This window comes from Gekko japonicus, unplaced genomic scaffold (genome assembly GCF_001447785.1).
Source record: "Gekko japonicus isolate JY-2015 unplaced genomic scaffold, Gekko_japonicus_V1.1 scaffold565, whole genome shotgun sequence".
NCBI lineage: Eukaryota > Metazoa > Chordata > Lepidosauria > Squamata > Gekkonidae > Gekko > Gekko japonicus.
Genome location: NW_015176468.1, coordinates 237,495 through 253,547, shown reverse-complemented (window position 1 = coordinate 253,547; position 16,053 = coordinate 237,495). Strand labels below are relative to the sequence as shown.

The window sequence follows — 16,053 nt, the reverse complement described above, 5'->3', positions numbered from 1 at the left end:
CTCACAATCTGGGGAGTGAAGCGGATGCTAAGAATACAGAAGTCGGCAGTCATAATCAGAACCCTTATTAGGCATTTGGTACGGACACTAAGGAACTGCGGTGGCTCAAGTGGTTAAGACGCTGAACTGCAGGCTGTGGAAGGTCAGTAGTTCAGCAGTTCGAGACCCGGGTGCCGCATGATGGAGTGAGCTCCCATCTCTAGTTCCAGCTCCTGCCAACCTAGCAGTTCGAAAGCAAGACATTGCAAGTAGATAAATAGGGACCACTTCGGTGGGAAGGTAACAGCGTTCCGTGTGCCTTGGTGTTTAGTCATGCCGGCCACATGACCACGGAAACGTCTTCGGACAGCGCTGGCTCTTCGGCTTTGAAACGGAGATGAGTACCGCAACCCTAGAGTCGGATTCGACTGGCTTTCGAGCAAGGGAACCTTTACCTTTACGGACACTAAACAATCTAGGATACTACATAGCCAGTCAACACAAACATGCACATCAAGAAGCACGCTAATCAATGACCATAAACCTAAATATAATGATAATATTATTCATGATCATTGATGATCAGCCCACGGATCCTCACAGCGGCTGGGAGATACCTAGCAACTTGATGGGTAGTATAAGGATTTCCCGTCAGATAAAAAGTTTAAGACCAGCCACTCATCTGGGTAACCCTGATATTTATGTGTGGTGGTAGGAAGTGCCATCAATTCACAGCTGACGTACGGTGACCCCGTAGGGTTTTCAAGGCAAGAAACATTCAGAGGTGGACTGCTCATGTGTCACGGCCCTGGTATTCCTTGGAGGTCTCCGATCCAAATATTGGCCCAGGGTGACCCTGCTTAGCTTCCGAGGTCTGATGAGATTGGGTTAGCCTGGGCTATCAGGTCAGGAGGAGGCTAACTATAAAATTCCTCAACTCCGTGTAAAAGCCACAGTATAGCAAGACAGGAGATAAAAATTCAGGCACCCCGGCCCCACATGACAGTATCTCTCCTGATGGGGAGTTCTGAAAAATCTGCCGTAAAGGATTGCTGAAGGCAGAATGTTGAACCTGGAGAGCCGGAAAGCTCTGCGTTCTTGAGGAGACTCAAGATGGGAAAGGGTGCAAGTTGGCCGTGTCTTCTACAAAACCCTCACCACGTTCTTTAATCACTCGCTCCCAAGATCCACACCGTTTCTTCATAGGCTTAATTATAGTGTTCTCCAACTGTCAGATTATACCATTCCCCGGAGAATGTACTAATTAAAATATTGTGGGGAGTCCTTCAAAGCATTTTTCTTGAGACACTCCTAGCTTTTCTTTTATCAGTTTAAATATTCAGGCAGCAGCGGTGCCTTTTTGTTCTCTGGATCTGTCTGTCGCGCTCCCTTCATCAAAGCTTCCCCCCCCCTTTTGTTAAGCAAATACTAAAGCTTTTGCTCCATTCCTCCAGACACTCTGTCCGTCTCTCTGTTGCACAGCCTCCAAAGTGTCTGTTGTGCTAAATAGGACAGCGGTCACTTAAAAAAAACCACTCGTTTTATTCCGATATAAAAGGCGATTGAGATTGTGCTGCTTTGGGTTTTTTCCTCTAACCAACCTTTTGTATATATGTGCCTTGCAGATCCCAATTATCTCATGGCTAATGAACGCATGAACCTGATGAACATGGCTAAGCTGAGTATAAAGGGCTTGATTGAATCCGCACTTAATCTCGGCAGAACGTTGGACTCTGACTATGCACCCCTTCAGCAGTTTTTTGTAGTAATGGAACACTGCCTTAAACATGGTTTAAAAGGTGAGTGTTTACGTTTGATGGCTGGCCTTGCTTTGGGATTGACGCCTGCAAAATACTGAACCGGGACTGGGTTCTAATTACCGTGCCTCCTGTTTTTGTCCTGTGCAAGTAGCCTTTTGCAGAAGTTAAATGCGCAAGGGATCAGCAAATGAAGGGCCCTGGCCCGAATTCAGCTTTCTCGGTCATGTGAATTTGCATAGGCAACTGAAAGGTGGCAACTGTAGCGACAGAATTTGGTGGCAGTCCTCATTAGGGGATGGCGCTTGAAGCGGTGGCCCACCTTCCCTTTCTTTATTTCAGAGGGGAGACTTAGTTTATACCCTGGAACAGGGGTGCCCAAGCTTTTTGAGACTGCGGGCGCATTTGGAATTCTGACAGGGCACGGTGGGCGCAGCGACAAAATGGCTGCCACAAAATACCACAGCTTAATTTCGGTACGACAGTGTAGACCAGGGGGTGGCCAAGCTTGCTTAACGCAAGAGCCAGGTAGAATAAAGTCAGATGTTTGCGAGCCGCATGACATGAACAAATATCACAGACACGTTTTTATTGAGAAATATGCAGATTTGCTTTTTATTAACACTAAACGAGACCACCAAAAATAAAAACAAAAGGAGTAAAAATAGATATCGGTCGCTGTGTTTTTGTGGGGGGGGGGGGGGGGGGGGCTTTGAGAACACATTTAAAGTTAAAGTTGCTCTCTTTGTGTGTTCCCCCCCTGCCTCAAACCGACCCAGGGAGGGGAACACTGGCTGGGGAAGGGAAGACCGATCGGGGAGGCAGGCCTCCCCTTCGCTTCCCCAGCTGCCCTGCCGGGAGCCACGCAATATGTGTGAAAGATCCGCATGTAGCTCCTGAGCCACAGTTTGGCCACCCCTGGTGTAGACCTTTGTGCTGGGGTGCCAGCTGCTGCCAAAAAATTTTTTTTAAAAAAATCTGCACAGCCAATCAAATTTCCCATAGTCAGTCCTACCTGGCCCCGCCCACTTCCTGTAAGCACCTGGCGGGCAGCCAATGTTCCCTCTAAGCTGTGGAGTCCTGTGAGCAAAAATTCTACTTTGTGAGCTACCGGCATGAAAGTTGTGAGCAGGTGAATTGGCTACTGAATAACTTAGTTTGCTCTGGAATCATCCTTCCTGAGCTAAGACAAAAATGTGTGAGCTGGAGGCTAAAAAACTGTGAGCTAGCTCACACTAACTCAGCTTAGAGTGAACACTGGCGGGCACCCCCTTGGGGACCCCTGCCCTGGAGTCTGCCAAAGGAAGAAATTCCTGTTCGTTTCTATTCGGCCGTGAGTCTCTGTTCAACAAGGTTTGTGAGATAATCATGACTTTATCGGTCGATAGATATTCCTCGCACGATGAATATTAACTACAGAACTGTTTCCTGAAAGAGAGAGACTGAAAGCTGATAAATTACTGGAAAAGGCCAACAAAATAAAACGAGAACAGCTCCTTCCTTGCACGCGCAATAAAACAGATGAAATTGCTCATTCACCTGTCGCTTGGGCAGTCGTATCTTCGTAATTATTAGAATAACAAGGAAGGAAACACAAGGCGCTTCTGTTTCGTGTGGCAGTCGGTTGACGTTGGCATACATGCATCTCGTGTGATTTGCAGCGGTAGCCTAAGGCTTAATTCCTAGCAATGCAAGTGCTGCCTCTGGTAAAATACATCCTGGTGCCTACCAGTGCTCCCTCTAAGCTGTGGAGTCTTGCGAGCAAAAATTCTGCTTTGTGAGCTACTGGCACCAAAGCTGTGAGCGAGCAGTTTGGCTGCTGCATAAATCAGTTTGCTCTGGAGCCCTCCTTCCCGAGCTAAGACAAAAACGTGAGAGCCGGAGGCTAAAAAACTGTGAGCTGGCTCACACTAACTCAGCTTAGAGGGAACACTGGTGTCCACATCTCTGTAGAAATCTTAGCTCTGTTTGCAGGTGCTGTCTGTTGGGGCAGACAGGGCTACTGGAGCCCTGTCTTTAATTTCGTTGTACTATGTACAATTACAATAAAGTATATTATTATTATTATTATTATTATTATTATTATTATTATTATTATTATTATTATTATTATTATTATTAGAGATGAAAGAGGCATGTAGGATAAAGGGCGAGGGAGCAGCGTGTGGGGTTTTCGCAATGCCTTGTTTGAATGTTTAACGCCATTCACACAGACAGAATAACAATGTTTTTATTTAGCCAAGAAGACTTTTCTGGGCCAAAACAAGTCATTTTGGGGACCTCTGGAGTTGGTAGAGAAGTTTGTCCCTGAAGCTGCAGAGATCACAGCTAGTGTGAAAGATCTTCCAGGGCTGAAGTAAGTGAATTTCTACCCTTTCAACACGAGGGCTGGTTAAGGAAGGTGTAGCGGCCGGCAGCGGTGGGTGAGCAGGATGTCTTCTGCTATACCAGGCAGGAAGACCAGGCAACCGTAGGCCTTCTGTATGTTGAGACAGCAAGCAAGGGATATGCATAATGTATGTGAAACTCTTTGAACAGTTAAGAGAACTATATAGAGGCAAAACATCGCCATTAAAAGCTGATTTAGCTTCTGCTAAAAAATTCAGCGGAGTGTCTTAGAGCAAGGTTAATTGGATGCAAAGTGGGAAAAGTCTGTAATGATGAAGAGGGAAGGGAAGGGCGCAAGATAAAGGAACGAGGACAGTGCAAGTCCTCGCTGCAGACCTTTCATACGAAGAAGCGGGGGAATGAAAGCGCCAAGCAGCAAAAGTCCCACGGGAGGCCGCTTGGCGTGAAGCACCGCCTCCCATTTGAATCGGAGGACGGGAACGAATCCCTTTGAACTCCTTACCCACGGAGTCATAAAATATTAAACGACTCTAATCTGAGGGTTGCTGCCGCCACAGCTGTGACTTAACTTTTAATTAGCACCACCTCACTGCTGCCCAGAAGATAGTCATTACGTGATTCCTGCTAGCAGGGCTACAGCTGAGAAAAGTCCCAGCGTTCATGGGCAGAAGTTATGGATTGGGTCAACTGCTGTTGGAAAGAATGCTGGGATTTGTTTTCGTTTTTCTTTTTTAGAAGAAGGTGTTAGTGGTAACACCCCCTCAACATCCCTTTATTCGGGTAAGCTATGGCTGCTATTCTCCACAAGTCGAAATTTACTTGGTGTGTTGGCCCTACTTGGTATGTTGACCCATCCAAGGCTGGCCCAAGGTGTTATGGTGCCCTAGGCAAGCTATGTTCTCTCGGGGATCACTGCCTTGACGTGGCGAGGGGGCTTGCGTGGTTCAATGAGGCTGTGAGCTATGCTGTGGAGGGCCACCCAGGACGGACAGGCCACAGCGGAGAACTCAGACAACTCCCTTGGAGAAGGAAATGGCAACCCACTCCAATATCTTTGCCAAGAAAACCCCATGGACAGTAACAAAAGGCTAAAAGATATGTCGCCGGGAAATGAGCCCCTCAGGTCGGAAGGTGTCCAGTATGCTACGGGGGAAGAGCAGAGGGCAAGTACAAGTAACCCCAGAAAGAATGAAGCGGCTGGGCCAAAGCCAAAAGGACGCTCAGCTGTGGACATGTCTGATGGTGAAAGGAAAGTCCGATCCTGCAAGGAAACTCTGGAGGACGGTGGAAGACAGGAGGGCCTGGCGTGATGGGGTCCATGGGGTCGCAAAGAGTCAGGGTCTACTGTGCAACTGAACAACAACAAAGGCAGACTATGACCTTGGAACCCATCTAGTTCAGCATTCCATTTTCTGCAGTGGCCCACAAGACCTTTTTGAGAAACCCAACAACCATCACACAAAAGGCACAACTGCCCCCAGTGTGAATCCCAAGTAAGCAGCATTCCAACCTACGCAGCCTTTGCACATGGAAGTTACATTCCAGCCTTGACCACCTTCTCCATTACTCCCTCTAATTTCTTCCAAGACTCTAAGCAACTTACTCTAGTAACCATCAGTAACATGTTTCGCTTGGTCAGCCTATGTATGCAGTGAAGGGGAAATCTCAACTAATTGTGACCAACGTTCCCTCTAAGCTGTGGAGTCTTGTGAGCAAAAATTCTACTTTGTGAGCTGCTGGCATTAAAGCTGTGAGCGAGCAATTCGGCTGCTGCATAAATTAGTTTGCTCTGGAGCCCTCCTTCCTGAGTGGAGACAAAAAGGTGTGAGCTGGAGGCTAAAAAACTGTGGGCTAGCTCACCCTAACTCAGCTTAAACACGGATTGTGACGTGGAAGATACCATTTCCAGGGTCAGATCTTGGTTTCCAAAATACCAAAGAGACCAGTGGAAAGGGCAGGGAGCATCTGTTAGGGAAGGCCAGCCTGCGACCTGCCTTCAGAGGCTTGGCTGACCCACTTTTGGGTCCCGACCCACAGATTGGGAAACACTGAGTTATGGGGCACGCCTAGTTTTTTTATTATTTGTATTTTTTATTTGAAAGAGCGTGCAACAATACAGAAAATACAGTATAAAAACATTTTTTACATTTTAGTTAAAATAGAGCAACAAACATGTTCTGCGATAAGCGAAGATACTGTATGTGCAATAGGAAGAAAGAAACAGGTAAACAAAGAGAACTGTAAGGTTCTGTAAATTTGTAAACAGGAGTGAATAAACCTCAAGAACAGTGGAATGCCTGTAATAGTAGGTAGGATATATGTTCCAATTAATAGATCAGGCAGGAAACAAGATTATAAATGCTAAATAAGCCTAACTTTTTGGGTACAGGTATGAAATATGTAGGTAAACCCGAAATACAATAAGGAGCAATAAATAACAGTAAAAGTAAGGGTCACCACTGGGACATGCCTAGTTAATAGCATGGGCAGTTGCCTAGTTAACAGTGCATGGGCGACAGGATCAGATAAACGGGACGGAAAAAATAAGTAGCTTTCCTGAGCTGAGGGGGGTGGTCTTGGGTGGAGCTCTTTGTCTCAGGGACCAAGTTCCATTCAGGCTGCCTTAACTGGTTGACAGCTCAGGATTTCATGGCAGCCATGAGGCTGCCCCCAAAAGTCAGCCTCCCCCCCCCCATATACACTGCGTGCTGTACTATAGACCAGAGATGTCAAAGTCATTTGTTACGAGGGCTGGATCCGACATAAAAGTTACCTTGTCGGGCCAGGCCGTGTCTGCCGTAAAATGAAAGGCCCAGTACCAGAGATAGAACTTTTAAACGACACAGGCAAAACTGATTAATGATATTATTTTTAAAATTCAAAATACAGACAAAAGCAATTGATTCCTAGGAGTGAAAGCAGTTGATTTACTGGGAAATCCAACAAAAGTCCCAATAAATGTATTTTATCTTATGCAAGACTAGGTTTTCCCCCCAAGGGATATTGTACCCACTCCCTAGGCTATTTCATTTCTTGACAGCTTTGACCACATGCACCTCACTGTGTGTGCCTGCTCCCCCCCCCCCAGCAGCCTCCTCCCTTCCCTCTCTCGCAGCAGTTGCTTGCGGGCCGGATAAGAGCCTTGGGCGGGCCAGTTCCGGCCCCCAGGCCATGTGTTTGACACCCCTGCTCTAGATGGTGATTTAAGAGGAGAAGTTATCTTTTGTGCCCTCTTCATGGACATCAGTACCAGTGACTCAAACTCTGCAAGGCTAAAGAAGCATTGGGTTGGTCTGCCTTCTGATAGAGTTCTGGAGGACTTTCTGAAAGACATATCTGGTGGTTCCATAGATACCAGGGTGGATCTCTGGTTCAAATCACTGTTCTGCTAGGAGAAGAGGAGAATGATGTAAATCTGCTTTGGGGAGGAAAGCACTGCATAAAAGAAATGAATAAGAGTTAATAATGTGTATATTCATTTCCCAAAAAAACTTACGGTTCTTCAGAGAACACTGTAGTGGGAGGAGGGATTCTTTTTCGCCCATGGATTCACCGTTTCTGGGAAGTGCTGTGTCTCGAGGAGTGATACACTTGCACCATTTTGTGTTCAGAATCTGGAGCAAAGTCCCGTGTGATAACGGCTCCTCTATCTTTTGTTTCTGGAACTCAATAGGACCCCTGTGGGCAGGGGGAGAGCCTGGCTCCGACTAGCACTAATGCAGAAGAAACTTTCAGAGTATATGAAGGCCCTGGTCAACAGAAGGGAACTTCTCAGGTGAGCGGCTGTGTCCTCTCTTGATTCCGATTTCAATAAATGGGCATTCTTCACATGTTACGTTGGTTTTCTCCTTGGGCAGTTTTGTGGTGTTGCATATTGGGCACCTGGCACGCAAGGGTGATGGTCCTTCATACAAGCTTGCGGGAAAACGAGCTTCCTGCTGCTTTTCAAGTGTGCCCCTATACATGCATTTTCATGCACGGAGCTTGTTGTGGGGAAGATATCAGTACAGAGTGGTAAGGAGGCTGAGTAATTGAAAGTGAACCGCTAATTCTTATGAATCTAGGAGAAATATAGCATCCTCAAATTAATGAAGCAGCAGAGTGTGTTCTTGGTGCTTGGGGGGCCACAGTGGGAGGGCTTCTGGAGTTCTGGCCCCGCTGGTGGACCTCCTGGTGGCACCTGGGTTTTGGCCGCTGTGTGACACAGAGTGTTATACTGGATGGGCCATTGGCCTGATCCAACATGGCTTCCCTTATGTTCTTATATCTGGGGCAGTGATGCTCTGTAATCTTGGTGCTTGGGTGGGCAACGGCGGGAGGAGTTCTGGCCCCACTGGTGGACCTCCTGATGGCACCTGGGTTTTGGCCACTGTGTGACACAGAGTGTTGGACTGGATGGGCCATTGGCCTGATCCAACATGGCTTCCCTTATGTTCTTATATCTGGGGCAGTGATGCTCTGTAATCTTGGTGCTTGGGGGGGAGGGACAGTGGGAGGGCTTCTGGAGTTCTGGCCCCGCTGGTGGACCTCCTGATGGCACCTGGGTTTTGGCCACTGTGTGACACAGAGTGTTGGACTGGATGGGCCATTGGCCTGATCCAGCATGGCTTCTCTTATGCTCTTTTTAAAAAGACCAAAAAGGGTTTGAATTCAAAAAATGAGAGGGCTTCCAAAAAAGCACAGGCAACTGGTGGAAGGAGAAGTTCTTCTGTAGTTCCCCTTGCCACGTCATTGTACATGTGGATTCGTTCTCTCTCTGACTTCGAATACACTCATGGTATTAGAGAGGCCAGGGTGGGTATTGGCCTCTCTGCATTTTATATTTATCTTGCATCCTCTGGTGACTCAGGGCAAGTGAGCTATCTTATATTTAACAAAACACATCAAAAAGTTACTGAAACGTTTAAAATTTTAAAAATGGCCTGTGGTGACTGCCTTCCCTTTTCTTAATTATTTCAGTGATGAAAGGATAGTTTCTTGCTCTCACTGGTGCCAAATGTTTCAAAATATTTTTTTTTAACTTCTGTTTGCATGAATTGTTTAATAATGCCCTTAATTCAAGAGAGCACTGTGGAGAGGTGGTTGTCTGACGAAGGGAGCGTTGACTTTCAAAAACTTATATTATTATTGTTATTATTCTTGTTACTACTGTTGTTAATTTGATTTGTTAATGCCAGCTTACACCGAGCTTGGGTCATGTGCAAGGGGCATAGTGCCATAAAACAAAGATACAAATTTTAAAATTTCCGTATGCAGTTTGATAGGAACTAAAACGAGAGTAAAAAGATTCAAGGTGGCGACTTACAGACTTCCGTTCCAAATCTTGACTGCCAGGCCATTTAATGGGAAGGGAGGAGAGGGAACTTAAAATGAAATATCCGGGGGGGGGGGGGGAGGAGAACGGTGCCAGCCAATGCAACCAGCCGTTGCTGCCCTCAACCAAAAGCCTGGTGGGACATCTCTGCCTTACAGGCTCTGCAGAATTGCATCAGATCCCACAGGGTCCTCATAAGAACATAAGAGAAGCCAATGTTGGATCAGGCCAATGGCCCATCCAGTCCTACACTCTGTGTCACACATTGGCCAAAAATACCAGGGGCCATCAGGAGGTCCACCAATGGGGCCAGGACACTAGAAGCCCTCCCACTGTTGCCCGCCCCAAGCACCAAGAATACAGAGCACCACTTGCCCCAGCCTGAGAGTTCCTATCTGTACCTTGTGGCTAATAGCCAGTGGACCTCTGCTCCAGATGTTTATCCAGTTCCCTCTTGAAGCCGTCCATGCTTGTAGCCGCCGCCACCTCCTGTGACTGTGAGTTCCAGGTGTTAAGAACATAAGAACATAAGAGATGCCAATGTTGGATCAGGCCAAAGGCCCATCCAGTCCAACACTCTGTATCACACAGTGGCCAGAAATACCAGGTGCCATCAGGAGGTCCACCAGTGGGGCCAGGACATTAGAAGCCCTTAGAAGAGTGTTAATCACTCTTTGGGTGAAGAAGGACTTCCTTTGATCCGTTCTAACCCGACCACTCAGCAATTTCATGGAGTGCCCACGAATTCTTGTCTTGTGAGAAAGGGAAAGAAGCACTTCTTTCTCTACCTGCTCTATCCCATGCATAATCTTGTACACCTTGATCATGTCACCCCTCTACCGTCATTTCTTCAAGCTAAAGGGAAGGTGTTCCAACCCTTTGATTATTCGAGTTGCCCTTTTCTGCACTTTTTCCAATGCTATAATATTCTTTTTGAGGTGTGGTGACCAGAACTGGACACAGTACTCCAAATGAGGACGCACCATCGATTTATACAGGGGCATCCTCCTGATGTTATTCAGCAGAGAGTTCCACCAGGTCGGGGCCAGGACCAAAAAGGCCCCGGCCCTCGTCGAGGACAGCCGGACTTCCCTAGAGCTGGGTTCACCAGCAAGTGGTTATCCGTTGGTCTCTGAACGTTTCTACTGCAGACCAACATGGCTACCCTCTGAAACTGGTTTTACCAAGTGGCCACTCTGTGGTGGCTCAAGTGGTTAAGACGCTGAACTGCAGGCTGTGGAAGGTCGGTCGTTCAGCAGTTCGAGACCCGAGTGTGCCGCATGACGGAGTGAGCTCCCGTCTCTAGTTCCAGCTCCTGCCAACCTAGCAGTTCGAAAGCAAGAAATTGCAAGTAGATAAACAGGTACCGCTTCGGTGGGAAGGTGACAGCGTTCCGTGCGCCTTGGCGTTTAGTCATGCCGGCCACATGACCACGGAAACGTCTTCGGACAGCGCTGGCTCTTCAGCTTTGAAACGGAGATGAGCACCGCAACCCTAGAGTCGGACTCGACTGGCTTTCGAGCAAGGGAACCTTTACCTTTACCTTTACTCTGTGCCACGTAGCAAGGTGCTTTTTAAACTTCGGCATTTAAAAGCAGCTGCTGGGGAATTACAGCTTCATGAAAACCAGTGAGAGCTATGCCCTAGGCGTTGAAACCAAGAATCTATATGTAAGGGGTTTCATTATTCTTACTTCACCGACTGTTTTCCTTTCTCACAAAGACTCAAGGTGGATTTTCCTGCCACCAGAGTGACGTGTGTAAAGTTGCGGCCAAGAGGACGGTGTGGAATCAAACGTATCTTTGTCTGCTCTGAGTGATAAGTTATTGCCCTCTTATATCGTCTGGGTTTAAAAGACGAAGCGATTTAGCAAGCCTGGTCTCATTTTGTCTTGCAGTGAATTTTATGAACCGAACGCGCTCATGATGGAGGAGGAGGGTGTCGTAATTGCTGGCCTCTTAGTAGGCCTGAACGTCATTGATGCCAATTTCTGTATGAAGGGTGAAGACTTGGACTCTCAGGTGCTGGATATTTGATCAGTGTTTAATTGGGGGGACTTGTATTGGTTTCTAAAAAAATCAGTTTTAAAATAAAGCTAATTGGGAATGTTTGTCATTGTTTGCTTTTTGGCTCGCTTGGAACGGTTGCGTAAGATCTGGTTTTATTTTGCTGAATGTTGAATACGGGTTTTTTTTTTTAACAGATTAGGAAAGGTTTAGTTTTCATTGACTTAAGGAAGTCAGAATTTCTGGAAGGATACTTGCGGCTTCGATTTGTATTTTCTTGATACTTAACGCAATCTGGTTTTGTGATTCTTGGAGAATTCCAAGTTGACCTGGAGTCTCGGCGGGGGGCTCCCGTTCAGCGTCCTCAGCGCGCGCGCCGCATGCATGTCAGCCGGATGTGACGTGATGACGCCGGGCACGCTGGGGGCGGGGCCACAGCCATTTGAGGGGAAAACATAGAGTTTTCCCCTCAAATGGCTGTGGCCCCTCCCCCAGCGTGCCCGGCGTCATCACGTCACATCTGGCTGACGTGATGCCGGGGTGGGGTTTCCCCCGGGGCCTGATTCCGCGGCGGCGGAAATCGGGCCTCCAAAGCGGGGGGGAAATCCGCCCCCCGGGGGGATTTGGCAGCCCTAACCTGGAGGTTGGCAGCCCCCTTTTCCTGAACAGCTTCTCCTATTGGGCTATGCATACTCTCTACTCCCCTAATGTTATGCTTTTTTCACTCATTTAAACAATGAGAAAGTACTCTTTCTAGTGTGCTTTTGTACTCACAGCATTTATGGAAATCTGCAAAAGTAAACTTCAGTACCCATCACGTTCCACTTCAAAGGTGAAAGCAGGAAAAGGGAAAAAAATATGGTCCTTGACCTGGTCACAGTTTATTTGGTGTGTGTGTGAATTTGTATGCCACCTCTCCAGGGTCCTGCTGGAGCCAGCTTACATGTAAAAACAATACCATAAAATTATTAAAAATGATAACTTACCAATGTAAAAACAAGATGAGATATTAAAAACAAGCCAGGGGGATAGGAACAGCATAAAGGAACCACTGAGCACTCTAAAATATCGTACAACAGACTTCAGACTAGAAGCAGGCTATGAAAAGTCGTGGTAAAAAAGAAATGTTTTGGCCTGGTAGGCAATGCTCCCTCTAAGCTGTGTAGTCTTGTGAGCAAAAATTCTACTTTGTGAACTACTGGCATTAAAGTTGCGAGCGAGCAATTTGGCTACTGCATAAATTAATTTGCTCTGGAGCCATCCTTCCTGAGCATAGACAAAAATGTGTGAGCTGGAGGCAAAGAAACTGTGAGCTAGCTCACCTTAACTCAGCTTAGAGGGAACACTGGTGGTAGGTGCTGGGAGGAGGGCGTTCCAGAGTCAGGGTGCCCCCACAGAAAATGCCCTGTCTCTAGTTGCACCCAGTTCACCCCTGCAGGCAGGTCCACAGAGCTTGGGAGTCAGATCTTAACTGGCAGTCGGGACAGTATGGAAGGAGATAATCCTTCAGATACTCCATCCCCAAGATGTTTTTGCCCTTGAATGTAAGCACTAGCACTCTGAATTCTTCCCAGAAACAGATGAGTCACCAGTGTGTTGCAGGGAAACCACTGTCCATTGTTTGTGCTTAAGTGAGTGTGTGCATGTGACCAGTGTTCCCTCTAAGCTGAGTTAGTTTGAGCTAGCTCACAGTTTTTTAGCCTCCGGCTCACACATTTTTGTCTTCGCTCAGGAAGGATGGTTCCAGAGCAGACTCCTTTACGCAGCAGCCAAATCGCTCGCTCCCAACCTTAACGTCAAGTAGCTCACAAAGTAGAATTTTTGCTCACAAGACTCCACAGCTTAGAGGGAGCATTGCATGTGACCCCCCCTCCCCTTGTAAGCAGGGGAAATAATCTTTTCTGTACACGTGTAATTATGCAGATTTGCTCTTTTAAAAACAAACGTAAAAGTCTTTGTTCTTGAAGTTTGGGGTGAATGGCAGAGAGAAGAATCCGTGGTTAGGGACGTACAATGAGGGATCAACACATTGTAGATGTCTTCCAAATCATGAGATTTAGAAACCTGCATATTTAAGAAAGCTAGCAGAGATTCTCGGGAGCGTAGGTTGTTTGCCAGCTCCTGGATTCTGCATGTGGGATCTGGAAGATGAGTAGCTCTGTCAGTGGGTGAACCAGGTGGAATTAATTTACATTACGTAGTCTAGTATAAATGTGTTCGCTGGGGGCTGCTGCCCTGCCTTATTGCCAAGACACTCTCTTTAATGGGAAATTTAAGAAAAGGTTTCAATGAGATGCAAATGTAGTTCCCATCTTTGCTGGGTAGCTGGGTTTTGTTCTCTCCGTAAGCCAAAATGCACCGATGTCTTAAAGTGCTGTGGCTATGATCCAGGAAGACAGATAACACACTCGCAACTAGCAGTGTGCGCGCCCCAGAGTTTTCCCATCTGTTTTCTTTTTAACAGCTCTTTCTGCCAAAATAACAAAATTCGTTGTGTCTAAAAAGCCATGGGGGGGTGGTTTAAGCTGCTGGAGGAGGAACTAAATAGGAATACCTGAGCGCTTGGCTCCTCTGTTTGATTTGTTGCTTTTCTCTAAGGCTGCATTCGAAACTAATCGAGATTGTTTTTGACATGAAGCCTTACGATCTTCTCTCGTAGGTCGGCGTTATTGATTTTTCTATGTACTTAAAGGATGGAAGTAGTAGCAAAGGCACTGAGGGGTAAGTATTTTCTCCTGGCCAGGGTTGAGTGGTTCGGATTGTTCGGTGGACTTGAATTTTACTAGCAGCTGTTAAGGTGGCTTCGCACCTTACCTCTAATTATAGTCCTGCCAATGTAAATACAGGCTTAGCACAAGCTTGTCATGATTTATGGAGAGGTTTTTTTTAAACTGGTATTTTGAGTTGAAATGATTCATAAGGAAATAAAATGCTTAGAAGCTATATATGCATAGTTATCCTCGCCCTCCCCCCCCCCCCCCTCCCATACACACAATATGGCTTGTATACAGGGCTCTTTTCTGGGGAAACACACCGGAACAGAGTTCCGGAATCTCTTTGAGAGAATTATTTTTAAAATGTTTTAAAAGTTCGTGAATTTTCAGTATACAGATTGAAAACTTAATTTCCCTCTTGAGACTTCCGGCACCTCCCCCCCCCCCCCAGAAGGCCCTGCTTGTATAAAACATTTATGTAAACAGCAATATTTCTGTTTTTGAAATACAAAAGGGTGAGAACACAAACTTGCACACGCATAGATTGTTTCAAACATATTTAATGCAACAGCTTTGGTTCTGATTGCATGAAGATGTGAGCGATTGTTATACAAATAGATTCCCAGTCAAAAAAAATGAAGTCAAAAGGAGGAGGAAGGTCTTAGTGTTTTAATTGCAATCAAGACACCTGAAAACGGTTAGGCCAAACCAGCCTATCAAAAATGGACTGCTTTCTGAACACCATCAGGAAGTACATGAGATTTTATACTTGAAATGACATAGTCATGAAGATAACATTCAAAAAGCATATTTGGTTAATCAAGACAATGCATCGTTTGAGTAATTGTCCACTTATTGGTCACATGTAAAGAAAGGTGTGTCTACACAATATCTTCAAGTGCTTACTTCACCTAACCTGAATAATATTGGCCAAGGATTCTTTGTACCCCAACAAAGTTGTTTTTTCTCTGATACAAAGCTTGGTGTAGTGGTTAAGAGTGCGGACTCTAATCTGGGAGAACCGGGTTTGATTCCCCACTCCTCCACTTGGACCTGCTGATGTCACCTTGGGTCAGTCACAAGCTCTGGCACAGCTGTTCTTGAAAAAGAGCAGTCTCTGTCAAGAGCTCTCTCAGCCCCACCTACCTCACAGGGTGTCTGTTGTGGGGAGGGGAAGGGAAAGGAGTTTGTAAGCCGCTCTGAGACACCTTTGGGTAGTGAAGGGCGGGGTATAAATCCAATCTCCTCTTCTTCTTCTTCTTCTTCTTCTTCTTCTTCTTCTTCTTCTTCTTCTTCTTCTTCTTCTTCTTCTTCTTCTTCTTCTTCTTCTTCTTCTTCTTCTTCTTCTTCTTCTTCTTAAAATCCCTTTTGACCCAGACAAATAAAATATTCATTGTATTTTAATCATGCTGTGAGCCGCCGTGAGCCCACTGTGGGATAGGGTGGGATATAATCGCAATAAATAAACTAAAAAGCCCCAGATTTTCCTATACCAAAGGTCTATATTTGGTGAGTTTTTATTTTTCCAGTGGGAGGCGATTGAAGCTTTCACCTCCACAAGCAAAACTGCAATTAAATTCTTCTGAACTATCGGGATCTCCCGGTCTTCCCAGCAGTTTTAGAAGTATTACCTCTGGTCTTTGAGGTGACTTATAACCAGTTTGAATTAAAATATTATCCCAGAACGAAGCTACCATAGGACAATCCCACCAGCAGTGAATGAAGGTACCGACCTCCCCACACCCTTTCCAACAAGTAGGGTGGTTGGACGCTTTAATGTGGTGTAACTTTAAAGGGGGACAGGTACCATCACGGCATAATTTTAAAAGATTAAAGTTTTATATTAATAACATTTGACGATAATACATAAGTCCTGCCAACCTAGCAGTTCGAAAGCAAGAAATTGCAAGTAGATAAATAGGTACCACTTCGGT

General features: G+C 46.1%; 1 protein-coding gene across 4 annotated transcripts in view; it reads left to right on the top strand.

Moving 5' to 3' along the window:
• RUFY3 (RUN and FYVE domain containing 3) overlaps nucleotides 1-16,053 on the top strand; it is a 94,428-nt gene that overhangs the window by 44,778 nt on the left and 33,597 nt on the right. For all 4 annotated transcript variants that reach the window (XR_001482955.1, XM_015427120.1, XM_015427121.1 and 1 more), the window contains exons 2-6: nucleotides 1,605-1,778; nucleotides 3,975-4,092; nucleotides 7,759-7,860; nucleotides 11,297-11,420; nucleotides 14,065-14,126. Coding sequence is in view for 3 of the 4 variants with exons in the window: in XM_015427120.1 (XP_015282606.1) it covers nucleotides 1,605-1,778; nucleotides 3,975-4,092; nucleotides 7,759-7,860; nucleotides 11,297-11,420; nucleotides 14,065-14,126 (580 nt within the window). In the remaining variant the exon portion in view is untranslated. The remainder of the gene's footprint in view (nucleotides 1-1,604; nucleotides 1,779-3,974; nucleotides 4,093-7,758; nucleotides 7,861-11,296; nucleotides 11,421-14,064; nucleotides 14,127-16,053) is intronic.